The 23954-nt window shown below is 37.2% G+C and overlaps 1 protein-coding gene and 1 long non-coding RNA gene across 22 annotated transcripts in view; one reads left to right on the top strand and one right to left on the bottom strand.

The window, feature by feature from the left end:
* The window catches only part of LOC147369891 (V-type proton ATPase subunit S1-like protein), a 71519-nt gene that overhangs the window by 33942 nt on the left and 13623 nt on the right, over positions 1-23954 (bottom strand). For 5 of the 21 annotated variants that reach the window (XR_015168055.1, XM_086412841.1, XM_086412842.1 and 2 more), the window contains exons 1-6: positions 16624-19449; positions 12908-12954; positions 12590-12651; positions 10877-11106; positions 5444-5494; positions 2072-2309 (exon numbers count right to left, since the gene is read on the bottom strand). Coding sequence is in view for 15 of the 21 variants with exons in the window: in XM_086412841.1 (XP_086268967.1) it covers positions 2072-2309; positions 5444-5494; positions 10877-11106; positions 12590-12651; positions 12908-12954; positions 16624-16838 (843 nt within the window). In the remaining 6 variants the exon portion in view is untranslated. Of the gene's footprint in view, positions 1-2071; positions 2310-5443; positions 5495-10876; positions 11107-12589; positions 12652-12907; positions 12955-14859; positions 14926-16623; positions 19450-23954 lie in introns of those variants that run through there. The other 16 variants (XM_086412848.1, XM_086412845.1, XM_086412846.1 and 13 more) reach the window with 8 other exon arrangements.
* Positions 3165-9838, top strand: LOC147369892 (uncharacterized). The gene is made up of 3 exons (XR_015168061.1): positions 3165-3507; positions 8825-8943; positions 9558-9838. It is a non-coding gene; the product is annotated as an uncharacterized LOC147369892 (long non-coding RNA).

The raw sequence follows: 23954 nt of genomic DNA, 5'->3' as shown, positions 1-23954 counted from the left end.
GCCTGTTTTCAATTCTTTTAGGTATATACCCAGAAGTGGAACTGCTGAATCACATTGTAATTTTATGTTTAATTTTTTGAGGACCTAGCACACTGTTTTCCATGGTGGCTGCACCATTTCACATTTCCAGCAGCAATGTACAAGGGTTCAAATTTTTCTACCTCCTTGCCAATAGCTGTTATTTTCAGTTTGGGAGATTTTTTTTAATATAATAATATAATATTATTAATATTCATCCTAATATCCTAATATAATAATATTGTAATGCCGGCTACACTTTGCCTAACATCCTAATATAATATAATATTATTTATAATATTATATAATATATAATAATATAATAATCATCCTAATTGATGTGAAGTGGCTTGACTCTTTTTCAAAATTACTTTTCTTGAAGTATTCTATAGTCATTTTAAGTCATTTCTGGACCAAGGTGGAAGTATAAATCAGTTAATTTTGTTCTAATCAGGAAAGATTATGTGTGAGTTAGTCCTTTTTTCATGATTACCTCTTCATTGCCCTTTCTGCCTGCTTCTTTTTTGAAAGGGCAGGAGAAAGAAATAGATATAATATATACTTTATAAGTATTATACAAATAGATACATACATTATATGTATTACAAAGTATCTTTGGAGCTAGACAGTCCACAATTCAAATTCTGCCTCTACCATTTACCAATTATACCACTTTGAACAGTTTTGTAATCACCAGCGTTTCAGTCATCTCATTTGTAAAACAGGGATAATACCAGCTATCTTGCAGCATTATGGTAAGTTTTTAAGACAAAGTATGTAGTATAATTACAACATTGCCACTGTTAATCCATGCTGCTGCTGCTGCTGCTAAGTCCCTTCAGTCATGTCTGACTCTGTGTGACCCCATAGACGGCAGCCCACCAGGCTCCCCCGTCCCTGGGATTCTCCAGGCAAGAACACTGGAGTGGATTGCCATTTCCTTCTCCAATGCTCGAAAGTGAAAAGTGAAAGTGAAGTCGCTCAGTCATGTCCGACTCTTCATGACCCCATGGACTGCAGCCCACCAGGCTCCTCCGTCCATGGGATTTTCCAGGCAAAAGTACTGGAGTGGGGTGCCATCGCCTTCTCCGTAATCCATGCTAATCCATGCCTAATGCTAATCCATGCCTAATATGGTCCTGGGTGTTGCTGCATATATTAGGCCATGAATTCTTTCCATCCATAAAGACAGGTCAGAAATCAAGAGGGTGGAGAAGCTCAGCCCAAATTACTGAGAAGTTAACTCAAAACCATGTCTTTCGAATCCTGAAATGGAAAGCCCTTCCCTACCCCAAACAACCACACCACACTTCTCCAAGCTAGGGGCAAGGGGAATAAATATAAATTTACATGTGGAAAAAATCAAGAAGTACTCAGAAAAGGGACATGTAAAACCCTGCCTATTTCAGTGAGTTAGAAGAACAAGTTAAGCTGTTTTAACAGGTAAACAGGATGAAATTGACAGATGTCTCTCGGCCTGAGATTCTGGTGGTGAAAAGGAACCTCTTGTGTCTCCATGACTTTCCCCAGATACTTTCAAGAGGATCTTTGGGATATGTTTGACTCCCTGGCTGACAGTTCCATTCCTATGCCAAATGCCAAAGCTGTCATTCACACTGCAGATGTACTTCTTATCTGCCCTGATAAGATCACTACTCCTCTCCCTGAAGGAAATAAAATAATTGTCCGACAGTTCCTCTCCCCAAAAGGGCCTCTCACTCCAGGAAGTGTCAGTCACCAGGCTTCATGCCACAGCTTCACTCTGGCTTAGATTGCTGGCATTCCTCACTGATAATTACTAGGGACTGGAAAAACCAGAATGTAAAAGCAAGTTCTTGGGATGAGGGCATGGGGGGATCACTGTGCAAGAAGAGGAAATACTTGATCCTTTTCTATTTCATACCTTAGAAGATTAAGAAGATAACTCATACCAATATTATTTTAAAGATATCTACTCCTCTCTTTTCCTTAAACGTCTATGTTTTCAAACACACACTGAGTTTCTTTGGCACCAAACACACAGGGCCACTGAGCACAGGTTTTAGTTTGTTACCTGGAAATCAACAAAAGTGACCTCCCACAGGCTTGACATGTCATTGGTGTCGCTGGGCAACAAGAGAGCATCGTATGCCTGCAGGCTGCTGACGCGCTGGCAATGGTAGGAGTAACTTGACGGAGCGTAAATGCCAGTTGCATTAAAAGTTGCTTGAATTGAGTTATTAAAAATAACCTCGACTCGGTGCAAACTATACCATCTCTGGATAGACAACTTGTAACTGGTAAGGGTGAATCTGAAAATGATTATAAAACAGTATTACCCCTAAAGCACTTTTACATTTGCTGACGCAGGGCATTGTCTACGAACGGTACAATTGCGCCCTCTTTTGTCAGGAAGTAGAACTGGCTCAGAAAGAGGCTTTACTTTCTAGCTACAAACTAGAGCTCTTCATGGGCGGGAATGAAACCAATTAACAGAGCAGCCCCCAAAAGTAAGGAAGACAAATTCTTACAAAAGGGGAAATACAACACTCTGTGTGTGTTTTTTTTCTTTTTTTTAATTAAAATAATTTTATTATTGAAAAAAATCTGAAAATTGAGTTGACAATAATACAGAATTAACTAAATAAATAATGGTCAAAATAAAAGTAGTAGTTCTTACAATGTGTCAAGCATCTTTCTAAGTTCCTTATGTGTATTTTATTTAATCTTCACTGCAACACCATGAGATAGATAATATCTTATAATAATCTCAAGAATAATATCCTCATTTCACAGGTGAGAAATCTAAGATACAGAGGGGTTAAATGACTAACAAGTAAGCACTGGAGCATTGGAGCATTGGAGCTGGGCTTAGAATCCAATATGAGACAAGAGCTCTTACTCTTAGCCATTTTGGAATGGAATAGTCTCTAGCAATACAAAAGGTGCAATATGCATATGTCATGATCACTCTTTTCATTAAAAAACATGTGTGACTGCATAGAAAAAAATTCTAGAAAGATATCAAAATGTTAATGTGACTATTCATTTTGCTACACACCTGAAACTAACACAACATTATAAATCAACAATATTTAAATTTTTAAAAAGAAAGCAGCTGAGATCAGTATAACTCAGGGTAAAAGCGTGGGCTTTATTCTGGCTTTGCCCACCTGGAGTTTACATTCCCGCTCCCTCTGGGAATGGCAACTTGGTGTATTAGGGCTGACCCTCTCCCCTCTCAGTGAAGTCTATCTGGTCCTGCCAGTCAGTGTACTGCAGCCATTTAATCATTGTGATTGGTTTAGAGAGGGCATACACCCCAGGCAGGGTCGAGAAGATGCAGTCCTGGTGCTTCTGCTATGGCTATGCTATAGCATCGGGCAACAGAGCTCTTTCATATTGCTTAAGTGAATAACTGCCAGCTGGCCACCGTCTTGCCAGCCTGAGAATGAAGCTGACACAAGGACAGCAGAGCCAAGAGATGGAGAAAGACGCTGCCCTGGTAAGGTCAGTTAAACGTCTAAACCTAACATTTTCAATCCTATTCATCGATCAGTTACCTTTTGGCTTTATGCAGTCAAAAGAGTTCTCACAAATACAGTTCTTATTAGTGGTAATGATAAGGGCTGTTCAACAACCTCTCTGGGTCTAGCTTTCCTCATCTGTAAAATAGGCTGGGCTTGTCTAAGTTGAAAGGCATGCTTGGCGAGTGTCCTGTGTGGGCCTGGTGCTGTAAAACATTCGATGTTATCTAGGACACCTGCAGCTCACCCTGGGCTCCTGACTCAGATACAAAAAGGTTTCTTAAGGGATGCAATTGAGCCTGGCCACCCCTGTCCACCGCAATAATCCCACCAAAAACGCTGAAGGCCAGAAGGTGGTGGACATCTCAGATGGGACTGGAGTCAGACATTCCAGAGCAGACCGCAAGAGCCATTCCCAGAAAGGGCAAGCTGCCTCTGGAATCCCCGGAAGTGATTCTCTTGAGCTAGGGCTACAGTAGAGCCTGCCACGTTGTCTGCAGCCCTGTTTCAGATAACGGCCTGAGACTGTTCTGACAGCCTCAGTGAGGTGGAAGCAGTGACACACCAATGAAACTGCTCAAAAAATCCTTCGAGACATGCATCTTGTCTTCAACCCCCTTTTCTTTCTTTCTTTTTGCCTCTAACCTAGCATTTCCTATGTTTAAATTTAGAAAGCTCTTTTCTCAATATCTGCTTGCATATCATGGGATACTAGTGTTTCATTGGTCATAATTTAGAACATACATGCCATCATCTTTCAGAGAAACCTTATAAAGAAAATAGAATCTCACAAGGTGGCCAAACACATATAAATATCTGTTTGATATAGGAATGGGGAATATTTTTTATTCAAATAACACTTTTTTTTTTTACCTTGAGGAAAGTAGCCACATAGCTTTATCATCAGGAAAAAGATTGTAATTTTAAAGCATTAGAGAAAAGATTGTGGAATAGAAGAACCTAAGCTCATCTCTTCTCACGAAGACACCAAAATCACATCTAAGTGAAGAAAAACCATCAACAACAACAACAACAAAAAGCCAGGAAATGACTGGTTAATCAAAGTCACCAAGTACAGCATTTTTCTTTAAGAGCATATCTTCACAGAAACTTCAATATACAAATTTCTACTGTGAATCTCCAAGAGGACATGGTGTGCGGTGTTTCTCAAATGCATTTAACCATAGGACCCCCTTTCTGGGAATTTTATAAACATTTACACAGAGCAAAAGTGCTCCACAGAACACAGCTTTGCAAAAGATTGCCCTAGCACAACCTGTTGGTTTTTCAAGTAATGTTAAAGACACAGGTGTTTGTCTCCACTAAAAGGCTGGTCCTGTAGGAAAGGAAACATTATAATTTTATAAGAAAAAAATTTAAATACCTTCAAATCGCTCCCCATTCCTGAAGTTGTTCCTAACTGCTTGCTAAGCCACCGTTAGCAGAGGTATTATTCCATACATAAACACAGAAAAATAGAGACCTATGTTGATTGTCTGCTGGGGAATTCAGCTAACAGAGAATTTTTAGTTACTCTTAAGTTGTAAGTGTAACTCAGTTGTAAGCTATGTAGAAAATAACTTGAAACTAGAGCCTCAGCTCTGGAGCTTTAAACATATTTTATTCTTTGCTCAGAGGAAAGAGGTATTACAGTCTCAGATTTGTATATTTTCTAGGTCACTAAAGGACAAAGGAAAAAATACAGATGCTTTGGTATTATAGAAACTAAAGAAAGTATTACTATAGGATCCCATGGTAACACCACTGACTTGTCAGTGAAATTAGATAAATGTGGCATTTCGTGTGTTACAATGCTTATCACAGCAGGCCCTTGATACATATATGTGGAATGGATAAATTATATGGAGCTAATCTGGAGTTTTGAGCCTATGATATTACAAAGTGGGATCCATACCTACCTTATATCAAGACCTCTGGGATTTTCAGCATCACCAAACTTCAGAGACAACCTAAGAAAACAGAAATACAGTCTATCAAGATAAAAATAACCCTTACTCCACACTGTACTAAAAAATTGCCCCCCAAATGGATCACAAGTCTAAATGTAACAACTAAAACTATAAAACATAGAAGAAACATAAGAAAATATTTTTGCAATCTTGGGTTGGAAAGTTCCTTGAAAAAAATATGAAAAACTGATAAATTTATATTAAATTTTTGAAACTTTTGCTCTTCAAAAGATAATGTTAAGAAAATGAAAAAGGCAAGTCATAGAATGGAAGAAAATACTCACAACATATATATCAAAAAAACTTGTATCTTAAATACAGCAAATAGCACTAACAACTCAATAAGGAGACAATCCAACTTTAAAATGTTCAAAAGATATACTTCACAAAGGAAGATATACAACCAACCAATAAATACATGAAAGATGTCAATATCATTAGTCATCCAGAAAATACAAAATAAAACTACAATAAGATGCCATGGTACAGTAATCAGTATGGCTTAAACTTTTTTTTAAAAAAAGCCCATTCTTAAGCTTTTACTATCTATATTTAATCACATTTTTCTGAAAGTTAACATAAGATTTCCTGGAGCAGAAACAGATTATTACTAACTCAGAGCAATAACCATATTGATTCCCCTTTTAGCCCAGTTCTTCCCCCTCCCGAGAACCAGATGTCATCCTGCACATACAGGGATTTATAGCGTAGGTGAGGAATACTAAAATTATGAATCTGGAAGCTCATATTGGAGGGCTTTCTTTTTCATCTCCTGAGAGAGGGAGAGAAACATTTATTCCTTAGCGTCAGAAATTTTCCTTGGGAAAATAAAAGTGTATGAGTTATATTATTAGTCTTTGAATAGGAGCAAACAGCTCATTATAAAGGAAACAAATGGCTGCATGTCTAATACCCATGTATGTAAATAAATGTCTCCAAGGAGATTATAAGAAGCCTCGGGGTTTACAAATCCTGGAATATCTCAGTGGCACTAGCTTCATTACTTCTTGACATGTAATCACATTCCTCTGAGGAGGTACATCTCTTACCAAGATTTATCTTTTAACCCAAATCTCAGCAAAATTTGTTCATAAATTGCTAACCATACATAAACATTAATAATATTTTCTTTATAGTCTGACACTGACCATACCTAAGGTTAGGAAGGATGTGAAGTAGCTGGAACGCTCATACAATGCTGGTAGGAAGGCAAATGCTATAACTACAGTTATAGCTATAGTTAAAAAAACAGTTTGGCAGTTTCTTAATAAGCTAAACATACACATGCTATATGATCCAGCCATTCCACTCCTAGATAGTCACCTAAGAAAAATGAAAATATATGCTCCTGCAAAGACTTGTACATGAATGTTCAGAGCAACTTTATTTGGAAAGTTATCTAAAAACTGGAGGAAAAAACAAACTTCCATCAAGAAGTAGATGGATAGATAAACTGTGGTATATCCATACAAAGGAGTACTTACTACTCAGCAATAAGAAGAAGCATACCTTTGACATGTGCAACAACATAAAAGAACATAAAAATCGTTACACTGAGTGAAGGAAGCCAGACTAAAAAAAAGAGTGTACACTGTTCTATTATAGCTATTAATATACAAAATTCTAGAAAATGCAGACTAATCTATAATGACAGGAGGCAGAACAGCAGTTATCTGGCAAGGTGGGAATGCACAGGGATGGATTACAGAGGGGCACAAGGAAACTTCTGAGTGTGATGAAAGTGTCTGCTATCTTGATTGTGATGATGGTTTCACAGATACAAGCATATGTCAAAACAGACCAAACTGTATAACTGAAATATGTGCAGTTTAGTGTATTTCATTTAAATTTCAATCAGGTTAAAAAATAAGGATGATGAAACGCTAAATACAATTGAAATGGGAAAATGTGAGAAATTTAGATATATGAAGGATGATGCTGATATGTGACATCGTAACATCGAGAAGTTATACCACCTCAATATACAGTCTAAAAAATCAAAGTCGATGTTTATAAAATATCCAATTACAAGTTTGAGAAAACTCACACAAATAAAATCTCATAATTCAGTCACACTCACCAAGAAACAGAAATGTCAGTGACTGAGCTCAAGTTTATCTTCCTACTACTTACGGAGAAAGGGAAGGAATATTTATAAAATAAACCATATTAAAGAGGTCACTAAAAGAAATATCTTTATTTCATAACATCATGAGCTTAGATACCTTAGAAGCACTAATTTACACTTTATAAGCTAATTTGCTCACTAAAGCAAGTTTTCAAGAGAATTTTTCTCCAACAGTATTCTGATAATCTGTTACAAATTACTGAAAACTCTTTAAAGAAATGAAATGCATTTGTTAGACTGTACTTTATAAATTTGACTGGTTACTTGCTGCTGCTGCTGCTCTAAGTCACTTCAGTCATGTCCGACTCTCTGCAACCCCATAGACAGCAGCCCACTAGGCTCTTCTGTCCCTGGGATTCTGCAGGCAAGAATACTGGAGTGGGTTGCCATTTCCTTCTCCAATGCACGAAAGTGAAAAGTGAAAGCGAAGTCGCTCAGTCGTGCCCAACTCTTAGGGACCCCATGAACTACAGCCTACCAGGCTCCTCCATCCATGGGATTTTCCAGGCAAGAGTACTGGAGTGGGGTGCCATTGCCTTCTCCGTCTCTCCAGCTAACGAACTAAATAAAGTTCAAAGCAGAGCCATGTAGTGTCCACTCAGATCTCTGGTGGAGCAGCTCAACAGCCCCCAAGCTTCTGATGCCCCAAGAGCTTTCTCCAGTAGCCCTGGTTTCAGTGAAAGCTGTTAACATGCTCTGCGGCAGAGTAAATGACAGGAGGCCTGTTTTCAACAATGCAAATTCAGCAATCATTCAATGAGATTCTTTGATGTGTCAAGCCATGCACCATAAAATGCACCATAAAGAAGAAATACAACCTAGGGACTCACTCAAAAAAGAGCTTCTTTTACTTTTCCAAGCACCCTCTTCTCCCCATGTTTAAAGCAGATTCTGAATTCTTGAGACTATAATTGCCTAAATTCAAAATACACACAGATGCTGGGATTATGCTGTATTTGTAAGGCTTTCACTATTTAAAAAGACTTCCGTAGCAAATCTGTCTGCCAACAATTTGCTTTTCCCTGAACATGTTATTTCCAGGCACTAAAATGTGGTCATCTTTTTTTAATCTGTGCTTTTGACCTTACATGGTTATGTCTTTGCTTGGGTTTGTTCTTTCTGCAACTCCCTTTCTGATTCTTGAATATAAGATTTCCTTGCCAGCATGACAAAAGCATCTCACTAATCTGTGTAATTCACAGGAGTCAAGGACAGGGTCAGCAGCTGGTCCTTGAATGCCTCACATCCTGGGAAGCCTCCCACTTATGCCCTTTGGTGGGCTCTCCAGCCTGCCTGCACACTCACCCGAGGACCCCAAAAGGTGGGTGATGCACACTTGGGACTCACCCACCAGAATTCTTGGGCAGTGACAAAGAGAAAACATCATTAATTTGTGTACTGCAAAAACCAAAGGTTCCCTTGGTCTCTCTACCAGGTAACTAGACACTACTTTACTCTAGTTATCATTAGTATCTTGGAAAAATAATACTAGAACTTTGAGTAGCACTTGACAAAGTTCTCACATGTACATTTCCTCATTTGATTTTCACACTCCTATTAGACAGGGCCAAGAGAGGAGGGAAAATGGTGTTGTTAAAGATGTTTTAGACCCCAGCTCTATTACCATACAAGCTGTATGATCTTAGCAAGTTTCCTAACCTCATGAGCTTTGATTTTCTCACTTGAAACACAGGTGATAACTGTACCTGTGACTCAGAGACGTATTCACAAGAGCATTACAAGGGATAACAGATGACGTGACTGTGAAGTCCTCACAAGGGGCCTGACCAAGGCCAAGGGCTCAAGCCTTGTGAGTTGCTATTACCAGATGCCAGCATTGCCTTCTCACCCTACAGTGGCCCCTATTTGTAAAGTCACAGAGCTCACTGGCAGAACTGGACCTAGAAGCTAAGTTTTCATTCTTTCTGTCTCTAGGTTCCCAGTGATAATTAAAGTTTCTGAAGTCCAGCAAAAATCTGTGGTGCCCTGATCTTCCCCACAAACCCCCTGGGGTCAGGATAAATGGAATCAAGGAGGGCCAGTCAGCCATGGACAGGCAAGATGATCCTCAGGCAGTCAGTCTCTCTCCCTGCAGCTGACCACAAATAAAGAGCCCTGTAAGGAATTAATTAGAGCCTGAGGAAAAGTCCTGAGTGCTCAGCAATGTTGAAATCTCTTCAATAGTTGTGCTGTAACAGAATAAACGAATCTGGGCGGACTCTTGTTTTGCTTACAACTCCCTAGCTCTCTGATAAAGAGAGTCATTCTGAATAGCAATATACTTATTAAAACTTGCAATGTAACTTGTAAGTGTACATGAATATAATCCATTTTACCCATCATCAAGAATTTTTAAATGACAAGTTCAGAAATAAAAAAGTATTTCTATGAAGTATATAAGGAGAATACAGAGAAACACACACACATACACACACACACACAGAGCATGTTATGATTTTATACGAAGCATTCTGCCCATCTAAACCAGGCCAGAACAAATGCAGAAAATCTTCCAAAAGCCTCTGTTATACCAATAAATGTTGAAAGCAAGGAGTTGTATAGAATGCAAGTGAGATATGCCAGACTTCCTCCCTCTGGACCAAAACAAATACAAGCAAAAAAATATTTGCTTGGATGACTGAAAAGCAAAGAAAGGCAGTGGAAACTAATTTCCTCTTCAAAAGGGATATGCTTATCTCAAGTGAAAAATAATTATTCTAATCATTTTTTAATGTTCTAAAGAATTCTCTGAAATTTTGCCCCTTGCACATTTGCAAACAGGCAACGTTCTACAACTTCAGAACACTTGCTAGAATCGAATACCTACCCTGGCTAGATAGAGTCTGCTTCACCCACTAAAATATGTATGACTCTGCTCAGTGATATGGAATTTCCTCCCTGCTAGGACAAAAGTACTTTGACACTTTACATTTGGAGCTGACACAGAGCCTGGAATCCATCCACTCTTTCAGAATGAGTTTGGGAAGCTTCATTTTCAAAATTCTGATCTTCCACAAAGTACAATATAACAATTAGCTAGAGTGTTCAGAAGAAAATTACTGGGGAAAAAATAAGAAACTAAAACAACTGATTTCTAACCTGTTCTTTCATTTTAGACATTTACTCAGAAATGTATGTCATGGTCACGTACAAAAGAGCCTACTTTTACTTTCTCAAATGACAGCAAACTGGACCACCCAGTTAACAGGCTACACTCGCCCTAAGGACTTGCTCCAGCAAAGCAGTCAACTTACATGGCACTTTCTTCACTGCAGTTTGAGTTGCCAGCATCCACTGTTGCCTTCTGGCCAATAGCTTCATCTGTAAGGTCCAGCCAGGTCTGATTCTTAAATTTAATTGTTATTCTTTTGGCCCAAAACAGAATGCAGGGAATTCCATCCATGGAGACATTAACTGGGCTATGATGGCTGAACGCATTCCAAGGTTCTTTTTCTAAACGTCTGCTCAGATTGTAGTTGAGAGCCTAATGAACCCAATAAATTAAAGATATGAATTTGTTTCCATAGTACAGAAGGCTTCTTGGAAGCAAAAGAGCCAGTTCAAAGCCTGTTACTCTGCTAGCTCCACAGCCCATGCTATTGTGGGTAAAAGGAGATGGGTAGACCTAACAAGCTTAAAAATATAGGTATACCTGAAGGTACATGAACCCAGTTCCACAAATTACAATGTATAATTTTTTAATCTTAAAACTTGTAAAGTATACAATACAAAGAATGAATGCTAATATAACCTATCAATTTTAGGTAAAATTATCAGTTTTAACAAATGTAACAGTTTTAACACTGATTTAAAAGATTAAATTAGTGTTAGATTTAATTTAATCTTTTATATAAGTATTAGATCAAATCTATTTTAAAGATTCTAAATATAGAGAAAATTAGAAATGGTGTGGGTTGTAGATTGAGGAAGTATATGGGAATATCCTCTGCTGCTGCTGCTGCTAAGTCACTTCAGTCATGTCCGACTCTGTGCGACCCCATAGACGGCAGCCCACCAGGCTCCTCCATCCATGGGATTTTCCAGGCAAGAGTACTAGGGTGGGGTGCCATTGCCTTCTCTGATCCTCTACTTTTGTTCAATTTTCTTTCTATAAACCTAAAACCACACAAAAAAAATGTCTACTAATATTTCAAAAAAATTCACTAATGGCAGTAATCATCTCTAAAAATAATTAGAACCCAAATAATTCAGAACTTTAAATAAATTAATATGTTAAACAAAGAAAACAAGAGGTTTATAGAAATACAATGTAATCCTCCAGACCATTAATGTCCAACAGGACATTCTGTGCTATTGGCTATTATGTACTGGAAATGTAGCCAGTGCAACTGAGGGGCTTAATTTTTAATTTTACTTAATATTACCTAAATTGAATTTAAATTTAAATAGCTGCATGTGGCTAGTGTCTACTGTCCTGGAGAATGCAGTTCCAGGTCATTTAATATACATAGTCTAGCAAGATATTCTAACCTTGTTCTACATCTTATGAAACCTTTTCAGATTTCTATGAAGCCCAAGACAATGCACTTTGGTGCATATCATTCTGGAGGTCACAAAAGCAATATTGATCTGAAAGAGGTGTTCACTTATCTAGATCAACTATTTCATACCAATAACTCCAGGTGTAAATAAAGATGAGAGAAATTAAACAGGCAGCAGCAACTCAAGTTATCAGTAACCAAAGATAAATTGTTACTATAGTGATCCTGTCTGGAAGGCAACAAAGTAAAACTGAATACTGTAATGAAAATACTATATATGAAAACAAGGAAAACTTCAGTGCTTTTTCAACTATAAGATTACCATAACGTTTCCTGACCCAAAGTTCAACCAAGAATGTTAGTTGTTAACAGAATTGTTACTTATATTTTCACAGTGGCTCTGACTTGATGAAATGTGTTTACTCTTTTTAAATGATTCAGTCTAGCTTCCCAAAATGTCCATACCTGTGTGATTGGCATCACTGTGAAATTCTGCACTGGCTTCACATCTCCACTATTCTGTCGATCTGCCAAATAAAATGACATGAGTACAAAGGCAAAATGTCACTGGTTTATTAATGTAATTGAGTGACAATAATATGCCAAGCACTGTAAAATGTACCAGGCTTGAGACTCTTTTGGCTCATAATTTAGAATACAATATTTAAGAGATTTTTCACATCAGAGACTCCAGGTGCAAGTACTAGTGTTCAAGGAAGCCCATCAGAGACAGAACCCTTCCTCAACTCCGGAGGGAACCATAAGGGCAGTTACAAGTCTTACCACTGTTTACAACCACTTCTTGATTTGAAGATGTTCGAGAGATGAAACTAGAAAAAAAAAAAAAAAGATGGTAGGTAAATATATACATTTTAGATTTTACATGAAATTTTAAGAAGGACATTTTGGTTTACTACATCTCAGAGAAGAGGAGGAGAATCACAGCCTATAAAACAGTTCACTTTTGAATAGTGAATTTCTGATTAAAAAGTAATAGTATATATGTTCTTCAAAGGAAATAAGGAAAAGACTGGAAATTTTAAAGAAGAAAAAAACTTTAAAATATCAATCTTAATCTTTATTCATTGATAAACAGTCTACTCAAAGAATAGTATGCTAGACAAGCAGTATGCTAGACACTAAGGTTTAACCAAAATAAATAATAACCAAGAATACATTAAATAATTAAATTATAAAACATAATAAAATATTTTACAGTGAAATTTTAAACCATGTTGTACTGTTAGCATATTGAAGCAGAAATATTCAACCCTTTTTATTAAAAAAAAAAAAATAGATTCTATTGCCAAAAAAGTATTTCTGAAAATTATGAAGATATAAATTATAATAGTATGTCCTTCCAGCATTTTACTCTACATACATGCACATACACCCTATACACAAATGTAATTTATTTTTTATATTATTTAAAAACAGATTTTTATAAACATACTATCTTAAAGCCTGTAATTTTTTACTTAAAAATATACATATTTTATGACATAATTTTAAATTTCATCTGGTATAACATCATATGAATGCATTAATATATTTAACTAAATCCCTATTAAGTATTTAAGTTGTTTCCAATTAATAATATTGGACATTACCTTGGATTATTTGTTCATAACCCTGAGAAGTCCCTTAAGATAAATTCTTAGAAGTGAAACTGCTATGTTAAAAGATATACATCTTTTTACCATGGAATATTGCAAACATACACAGATTTAAACAAAATAATATAATCTCCCTCACCCTCCCTAAGTTCCTGTTCCCATCATCCAGCTTTAGTAATTGTCAAGTCATAACCAATCCATGTGTTCATTAATGAAAAGCTTTTACCACACAACACAGGCTTATTTTCATTTCAGTGACTCTATGGACATACAATAATGCTGGTGTACTTCTTTTTTCAGATAAACTCTAATTTGAATTGGCCTTGCCCACTCAACTAATGAGGCTTTAAGGGAAGCCATAATCTCAACCAAAGACAAAATACTCTACTCATGCATTTTCACATCACTACATGATCTCTGAACTAAAGTAGAACTAAAGGATTATCTGGTTAAAATTATCTGTGTGAACATACTAAGAAACATAGATTTTTAATTTAAAAAAAAGTAAACCTAAGTTAGCACTAAAATATTCAGAAACTTTCCAGTAAAAGGGATCTCTGCAATATATGAAAAGTAACCAAGAGCCCTAGGCCTGCAGTGGCTGGTGCCATATTTTTTATTTACCAGGTGCTCCATTCAGTCTCCCAAGCACGCTTTCATGGAGGTGAAGGTGACGCAGCTCCTTCACGTTCTGCTCAGGACTGAAGACCATGTTCCTACGAAGGCCGACAAGGCCCTGAAAGGCCTTGGCCTTAGTCGTTGTGCTCATTCCCCCCCTCCCCTCTGGCTACAGCTACACTAGCATTCTTTAGTTCAATTCCCTCAATGCTTCATGTTCCCTTCTTCCCTCTTAAGAGTCTTAGTACCTACTCTTCCCTCTTTCTGGAATGTTCTCCAGCCTGTCCTTCCCCCTACCTCCTCATCACATCCTACATTTCCTCCAGATCACAGCTCAAATATTGCTCCCTCAGAAATGCTGTCCCTAACTTTTCAGACTAATTCAGGTCCCCCTATTATATGTGTTCCAGTTTACCATACTTTTCTTTCAAAGAACATTTCACAGTTTATCTGTAATAACACTGTGCATTTGATTAATGAGCGCCTCTGCTCTAGACTTACAGGTTCATGAGGGAAGAGACTTTATCTGTTTTGCCACCACTGCATAACCAGCACTTAGCATTGTGCCTATATAAAAATATCAAGTATTAAAAACCTATGTGTTACATACACAAATGAACTAACAACTTAATGAACAAACTTCCAAAGAGAAGTGGGAAATGGGAGATCACAGGAAATGCTGTGTGAAAGGGAAGAGATTTTCTTTTTAAGTATAAACCCAATTTCAGGAATGAATATGTAAAGGAAGAGGGATGACCCCTTCTTTCTCTAAGCATCGGAAACACGTATCAGGCTTAAAACACAATTATCCTTCCTAGAGACTTAAGGACCTTGAATTGCCCATAGAGGTGAAAAATATTTTAAATTCCAGATTTATGATTTGAAAGAACATTCACAAAAGAGCAACTGTTGTTTCTATCACAATGAGTTAATATGCCATATTATTAGATACAAATGATGACTGATTTGTGTGATTTTTAAGGTCTCTTCTGAGGCTAAAATTATTTAAAACCATTAATACTGCTTCAAAAACTGAACTGGGATTTTTATAGTTTCTAGTGCACATTTTATCAGTGTAATACACAAATCAGTCACTTCTATATAAACCAGGTGAGGCAATATTACTAAGCTTTAACCACCTAAGGAGTATGGGTCACTTAAATTACTTGAAAGTGAACCTGAAGGAAAGAACTAATTGATTTGGAACATGGGAAAACAGATGTTAAAAAATGCCTGTCCTTAGTGTTTTTATTAGCTGATGACTTAAGAATTCCTTAACACAAGTTTTGGCAGATGATCCTGCTTGACACTTTTCTTTGTGTTCACACTAACCCCAACAGATTTGTTGTGATTGCACATAATGAGTAATTGGGAGACATGACATAAGTTAATTGCTATTCAGATTTTGAATATTCTTCTTTATAGAGAAATCTCTATATGTTCCCTTATATGGTATAGAGAGAAGCCAAAAGGACAAAGGAAATAGAAACCGATATTTTGCTTGTTAGTTTTAAGCAATGTGTACTCCACACAGTTACCATCTCCTACCAGGTAAAATGATTTAACATCTATTCTTTGGGGGACAGGTTATATATTTCTTAGTTTTTAAATTTTGCTTACTCTCTTCTCACATAAAAACAGCAAGATAAACTGAAATTAACAGTATTTATGAGTATAAAAGAAATATGAACACTGATTTGAGTCATTTTCTCATATATTTTGATATGTAATACAAATGTTTTTTGGATACTTTTAACACATAAATAAATCCTCCCTCTTATATTAATAAAGACTATATTTTATCTCATCTATAAACTCTAGTTCAATGATTTTAGTAACTGTCAAATGATCTAATCTAGTATATCTGTTTTGAATTGTTAACAAATGTAGCTGTGCAACAACATAAAATTTTTTTATAACAATATATGTTTTTATTTTAATTTATTGAAATCTAGTTGATTTACAATATTGGTTTCAGATGTGTGAAGTATTAAATCAATAATAATTATTACTCCAGTTTAAGCTATTACAATATAACTATATTGCTCTGTGCTACACAATATATCCTTGTTGTTTATTTGTTTGTTTTTAAATCCTTAATTGAAGTGCAGCTTATTTACAATCATTGTATTAGTTTCAGGTATACAGCAAAGTGATTCAGTTATTTATCTATATATCTACCATAAAAAATTACAGAATCATCTAATTTCACACTTGGACTGAAGTTCACAGATGCATTATATTTAAAGATGTGCAGTTACTCACCTTACATTCTTCCTGGAAAGTATCTGGTCCAAAGTTAGTGAAAATCCGATACATAAAAAAATAAGTGAAAAACTAAACAAGATTTTTCTTCCCATCAAGAAATGAATCTGTTTCTTCAAACCAGGCACATCTGTTAATTCATAAATGCAAACCAAGCAGAGGCAGTACTTTTTATGTCTTGTGACTAATACATTCATCCAATAAAAAGAGAGCATTCCCAGGATGTATTATGTGTGGAGAAGGGTGGAAGGAGGAGCCTGATACTGCTGAATTTAGAGTATAGAATGAAACTAATGGATCTGTTTAGGTTCTTCGATTATTCATCTCAATGAAAGATTATTAAGCTCTTTTTAGAAACTGGCATAGTGTTGGTACTCTTAAGAATCTCATTATACTTTTCAGGAATTTATTAAATTCTCCTCAAAAATCTATGAATTATATAAATATCATATGCATTTTTCAAGTGACTAAGTAAAACTCCCTGAGGCTAACCTAATTTTACATATGTGTCCTAATACATAGTTTCCTATTGAATTCATGACTCTTCATTTGCGGAGAGGCATGGAATGCAATGGTAAAGGGTACTGACTATGGAATCGGACAGCATTCAAGAGCATTCCCAGCTCTAGCTCTTACTAGCTATCTAGTATTATTAGACAAGTTACTTCTCCTCATTTGCAGAGTGGAGACAAAGTATTTAAAGAATTGTTGTGAAGACTAGATAAGGCCCTGAATGGCCAAATCTACCTTGAGAAAGAATAATAAAGCTGGTGGGATCACAATTCCTTTACTGTAAGTAAAACAGTACAGTATTGGTATAAAGACAGACATAGAGATCAATAGAACAGAATAGAGACCCCAGAAATAAATACATGCACATCAGGGCAACTGACCAGGGTTAGTTAGTGTTGGTAACAAGTATGCCAAGAATGTACAAAGGGGAAAGGACAGACTCGTCAACAAATGGTGCTTGGAAAACTGGATATCCACATGCAGAAGAATGCAATTGGACCCTTATCTCACACCATACACAAAAATCAATTCAAAATGAGTTAAAGACTTAAAACCTACAAGAAAGCATAGGGGGAAAGCTTCATTGGTTTCATCAGTGATTTCATTGATATGCTGCCAAAGCACAGGCAATAAAAGCAAAAACAGACACAGGACAACATCAAACTGAAAAGTTTCTGCACAGCAAAGGAAACAATCAACAGAGTGAAAAGGCAACTATAGAATGAGAGAAAATATTTGCAAAACATACATCTGATATAGGGTAATTTCCAAAATATATAAGGAACTCCTACAACTCAATAGTGTAAATCAAATAACTCAGTTTTCAAATGGTCTAAAAACTTGAATACACATTTCTCCAAAAAAGACAAATAGCCAATACGCATAAGAGAAGTGCTCAGTGTCACTAAACATCAGGGAAATAAAAATCAAAATCACAAAGACATCACCTTACACCTATCAGGGTGGCTGTTTACCAAAAAATAAGCATTGTCAAGGATGTGAGGAAACTGGAACCGAAGTGCACCATTGGTGGGAATACAAAATGGAGTTGCTATGGAAAAATAGCAGTTGCTATGGAAAACAATATGCAGATTAATCTCAAAAACTTTAAAACAAAACTACCATATGATCCAGCAATTGCATTTCTGGATAATTACCCACAAGAACTGAAATCAGGATCTCAAAGAACTATTAGCCCTCCTGTGTCCACTGCAGCACCATTCACTACAGCCAAGAGGTAGTTATCTGTTTATGGATGAATGGATAAACAAAATGTGATACATATATACAATGAAATATTATTCAGGCTTAAAAAAGAGGAAATTCTGCAATATGTGACAACCTGAGTGAACCTTGAGGACATTATGCTAAGTGAAATAAGTCCGTGAAATAAGGAATACTACATGATTCCATTTATATGAGGTATCTAACACAGGAAAATTCATAGAATCAAAGAGTGGAATGGTGGCTTCCAGGGGCTAAGGAAGGAGAAATGGAACTTGCTAATTAATTGGCACAAAATTTCAGTTAAGCAAGATTAACAAATCCTACAGATCTGCGGTATAAGACTGTGAAAGTGAAAGTGAAGTCGCTCAGTCGTGTCTGCCTCTTCCAGACCCCATGGACTCTAGACTGCTAAAAATATTGTGAGTGAAAGTCACTCACTCGTGTCCGACTCTTTGCAACCCCATGGACTATACAGTCCATGAAATTCTCCAGGCCAGAATACTGGAGTGGGTAGCTTTTCATTCTCCAGGCATCTTCCTAATCCAGGGATCGAATTCTGGTCTCCTGCATTGCAGGAGGATTCTTTACCAGCTGAGTCACAGGGAAGCCCAAGAATACTGGAGTGGGTAGCCTATCCCTTCTCCAGAAGATCTTCCTGACCCAGGAATCAAACTGGGGTCTCCTGCACTGCAGGTGGATTCTTTACCAACTGAGCTATCAGAGAAGCCTACTACTACTGTAGGACACACTTAAAAATTTGTTGAGAGAGTGAATTTCATCTTAAGTGCTTTTATCAGTCAGTCAGTCAGTTCAGTTGCTCAGTGGTGTCCAACTCTTTGCAACCCCATGGACCACAGCACGCCAGGCCTCCCTGTCCATCACCATCTCCCAGAGTTTACCCAAACTCACGTCCACTTAGTCAGTGATGCCATCTAAGCATCTCATCCTCAGTTGTCCCCTTCTCCTCCTGCCTTCAATCTTTCCCAACATCAGGGTCTTTTCAAATGAGTCAGCTCTTCGCATCAGGTGGCCAAAATACTGGAGTTTCAGCTTCAACATCAGTCCTTCCAATGAACACCCAGGACACTATATAATAAATTTTTAAATAAATAAATAAGAGATGAAAGCCTTTTCTTACTTCAAGAACTAGAAAAAATAAAGAATATCTAGAATATCTATTATTTTTCCTTCTTTGCCAGCCTCCACTCCCACCACCCCCACCTAAAAAGTATAACACAAATAAATTATTAACAGTTGTTTGTTTATGTGCTAAGTCACTTCAGTCATGTCCAACTCTTTGCAACCCCATGGACTGTAGCCTGCCAGGCTCCTCTGTCCATGAAATTCTCTAGGTAAAAATACTGGAGTGGGTTGCCATTCCCTTCTCCAGGGGATCTTCCCAACCCAGGGATCAAACAGTACAGGTCTCCTGTACTGCAGGAGAAGTCTTTACCATCTGAGCCACCTGAAAACATACAATTAAAAGAGCACAATAAACAAAATCCTCTAAAATCAAAGTGTCACCATTTTTGACACTTAAGAAACTTGACCTCTTTAATGACAAAGTACTGGTAGCTAAAAGGGCCCATTTTAAGTGGCATTTCAGAGATGATGGATTATAGGAAAGCTGGGGATTTGACCCTGATGAGACACTCCTTTCCTTGCTGCCCACTGTGCACAACTGGCATCTTTTAATGTGGCTCTAGGGAGCCCTATAGAAAATGAGGAGATAAAATCACAACACTTGGAGAAGTGGCAAAAAACAGAAATAAGGAAGAAAATTGCTAACAAAAATTATAAAATATAAAAGGCCTATCCATGTTCCATCTTATTTCTATTTCTCACTATATTTTCTTTTCTTCTCTTTTCTTTCACTACACTCAATTTTCTGTCCTTTTCCTGATTCCATGGAATTTCAAGGAGCAAGACAGGTCTGGGCATGAGGATTTTCATCATAGATAGTGCTGTCAAATAGAATTTGGGACACTTGGTTAACTTTGAACTTCAGATTAAAAAAAACAAATAACTTTATTCATGAATATGCCCGATGCAATATTTGGGACATAATATACTAAAAATTATTTGTTGTTTATCTGAAAACTAAATTCTATTGGATATCTTCCATTTTTATTTGCTACATCTGGCAATCCTAGTCTTAAGGACTCTTAGCTGTGCTGTGAGTAGCAAAGATCTAATTTCTATTTGATCAATCAAAACAAAACAAGAGCTACATATGTAATTTAAAGTTGTCTAGTAGCCACACTGAAAGAGTTAAAAATAAGCAGGTGAAATTAGTTTAACAATATATTTTATTTAACCTGATACACTTAAAATATTATTTCACACAGAAAAGTAATTTTTTAAAATTATTAACAAAATCTTTTACTGTCCTTTCCTGCCCTATGCCTGAAATCTGGTGTATAATATATACTTCTGCATATCTCAGTTCAGAATAACCAAGCTTCAAGTGCTCAGTAACCACATGTGGCTAGTGGCCGCTGTATTGGCCTGTGCAAACACAGAACATCTCCAGCTGCCAGAGCAAGCCCTCGTAGTCTCACACAGTAGCAGAAGTAGTACCTGACTGCACTGCTCCTCAAACTCCTGGTTAGGAGGTGAGAACCCAAGCCATGATGATCCTGTACCATGAGAATAACGGTTCTGTGAACACTCAGAAACCACAGTAGTAGTCCCTTAGTGCTTATTATGTAGCAAACTTTCTTGAAAATATGCTTCGGTTATATATTCAGGCACATACACACACATGCACCATTTTTTAAGTCAAGTATCATCTTGATATATTTTACGACATGATGCCTCTAAAATTTTAATATAGCATTCTGTTGTCGAAATTTTCTCCCACTTGCTGAAGAATATTTAAAGCAGAATAATTAGTAGTTAGTAGGTTTCAAACACGCATTTTAAAATAGAAATCACGCTTAAGATGTGATTGTCTGAGAACAGCTTGTCTTGTGACTCTGGAGGAGAAAATCAGTGATTAAAAAAAAATGCTAATATGATAGTGTGCAGGCTACAAAGCACTGGGGTCTCACATGTGGGGCACTGCACCTGCCTGCTCAGACAGCTGAGGGGTCTCTGTCCAAAACTGTGAAGGTCTGAGGTTTTCCCCAACTTGGAAGCCAATGAGGTAGCCTGTTAGGGCTTCATGGATGCTAGCAAAAGACAAGACTCATGGGTCAGAAACAAAGGACTTTATGCTTTTTACTCACCAAAGAGCAAGCAGTGTGAGCATCGGTCTATTTGTGTCATCCCTTTGCCCATAAAGTAATACAGGTGGGTGCAGATGGACACCCATACCCACAGCGGGTATCATTTCAGGAGAGAAACTCAAATTTCCAAGGCTATAAGCCAACCTGCCTCTTTGCTAAACAGAAAGATACTATTTCTACCTTTCAAGGCTGTTTGTTTTACAAACATCCTAAAGCTATTCCAGAACAAAGAGCAATTAGTGATGTACAAGACAAACAGAAAATGCAGAGGAGCATGGAAAATATTCCCTCAACATTTTCCATGAGAGAATAGGAAGCTGTTCATCCACACTGCTTTCAACTGAAAATACTTGGATTTGCTTCATATTCTGATTTGCTGTATATTATTAAATAAAATATTACCTACAAAGGTGAATATAAAAAACCTATCTTTCATAATCATATATGACAATACAGAATTGAGTTCTCATGGGGGAAAAAAAAATGGATCTATCTAAATTCTAATATTTACCTTAAGGGGCGTCTAGCATTTATCAGACTATAGTCTCTACTCATGCAAATGCTCTCAGACTGAAAATCCCATTAGTCAAATGTTCACATTGATTACAGTGGTCTTTGCAAACTGATTCAAAATCCAAATCCAAGCACCTCCTACAAAGCCTGCATGACCTGGTCCTTGCTGGTCTCTCTCACCCTTCTCCCCACCATGCTTACAGCACTCTGCCTGCACTCAGCCTCTCAACATCCTCCACATGCCAGGCTTTTATGCACCTCAGTGACTCTGTACATATTCTTCTGGCTGTGGGAATCACTTCACACTCCTCTAATTCTCCCTGTCTTCTGTTCACTCTCATCATAACATATATCACAATTTGTACTGAGACATTTACTTTCTCATTACTTGTTTACAGCTCATTTCCTTATCAGAAGGCCTGCTCCATGAGCACAGAGACCATGTCTAATTAAACTGATGTACATCAAGAAGTTGCTGGTCCAAGTTGGTGCTAAATAAAATGTAGAGGAAAATGAATAAACCTATCACAAATATTACATAATTATTTCTCACTTCATGTCATGTGGTTGTGACTCCAGGGCTTGAATATTTAGGTACCTGCACCTAGAAAATAAACTAATTCAAGTATTCCATCAACTTTAGTAGCTTGAAAACGCAAATAGACAAAACCCATGTTACATCAGTTTATTAGCAAAATACCATATAGTATGTATGTACTCTCCTTGTCAAAGGTATGACTCCGTGATGGTTAAGGTGGGTCAACGTAACTGGGCTGTGAGGTGCCTATATACTTGGTTGTGTCTCTCAGGGTGTTTCTGAATGAGATGAACATTTGATTCAGTAGACTGAGCAAAGCAAATTGCCCTTTCCAAGGTGAGTGGTCCTCATCAAATACACTGAAGGTTCAACTAGAGCAAAAAGGTGGAGTAAGGGAGACTGCACATTCTGTCTTACAGCAAGGACATCAGTCCTTTTCTGCTTTCAGACTCAGACTACAACTGGAACTATAACATCGGCTCCCCGGGTCTCTAGTTTGCTGGTGACTGCAAATGTAGGGACTTCATAGCCTCTATAAGTGCATGATCCAATTCCTATAATAAACCATATATTCATATATGTGCATGCTGCTGCTCCTGCTGCTAAGTCGCTTCAGTCTTGTCCGACTCTGTGCGACCCCAGAGACGGCAGCCCACCAGGCTCCCCCATCCCTGGGATTCTCCAGGCAAGAACACTGGAGTGGCTTGCCATTTCCTTCTCCAGTATATATGTGCATATATATGTATATATCTCCTATTGGTTTTTTGTGGAGAATCCAGACTAGTACAGACTCTTAGCAAGTTCAGAGCCTAATTGCTGTCATCATTTCTACCAATTTTCATCAAATTACTTTCTGAGTTGATTAAAATCAGGTTAGCAAATGAAATACAAATGCTTTTGATTTAAATGTTAAATGTTTCTTACTTTAGATTTCCCTTTGACTTCATGGAACATGGATAAAGTGTTAAATTAGTGGCACATGTTTACATTCTTGTTTCTCAAGCTAAACTGAAACAGGAGGCTTGCTGTTTCATAAATCTGTGCATTTTGCAAACATTGATTGTCATGTGCTAGATGCCATGAATACAGTGTAAAAAGGACCTAATCTTTGCCCCCAAGAAGATCCCAAACAAGTGATATGTGAACACATATTTGCTGGGGTAAACACTTTTGGGATATTTCACCTAGCAAATTAATGACCTTCTCTGAAGGTCCCACCTCCACTCCAAACAATGGCTAATTAGATAGGGAAAGAGAGACAGCTATGAAATAGATAAAGAGACAAGAGATGAGTCATAACTACCTCTTTC

This window comes from Bos grunniens, chromosome 7, assembly GCF_055505025.1.
Source record: "Bos grunniens cultivar Pamir isolate PY7600 chromosome 7, Bosgru_T2T1.0, whole genome shotgun sequence".
Lineage (NCBI taxonomy): Eukaryota > Metazoa > Chordata > Mammalia > Artiodactyla > Bovidae > Bos > Bos grunniens.
The sequence above is the reverse complement of the archived record's forward strand: the minus strand, read 5'-3'. Positions and strand labels throughout refer to the sequence as shown.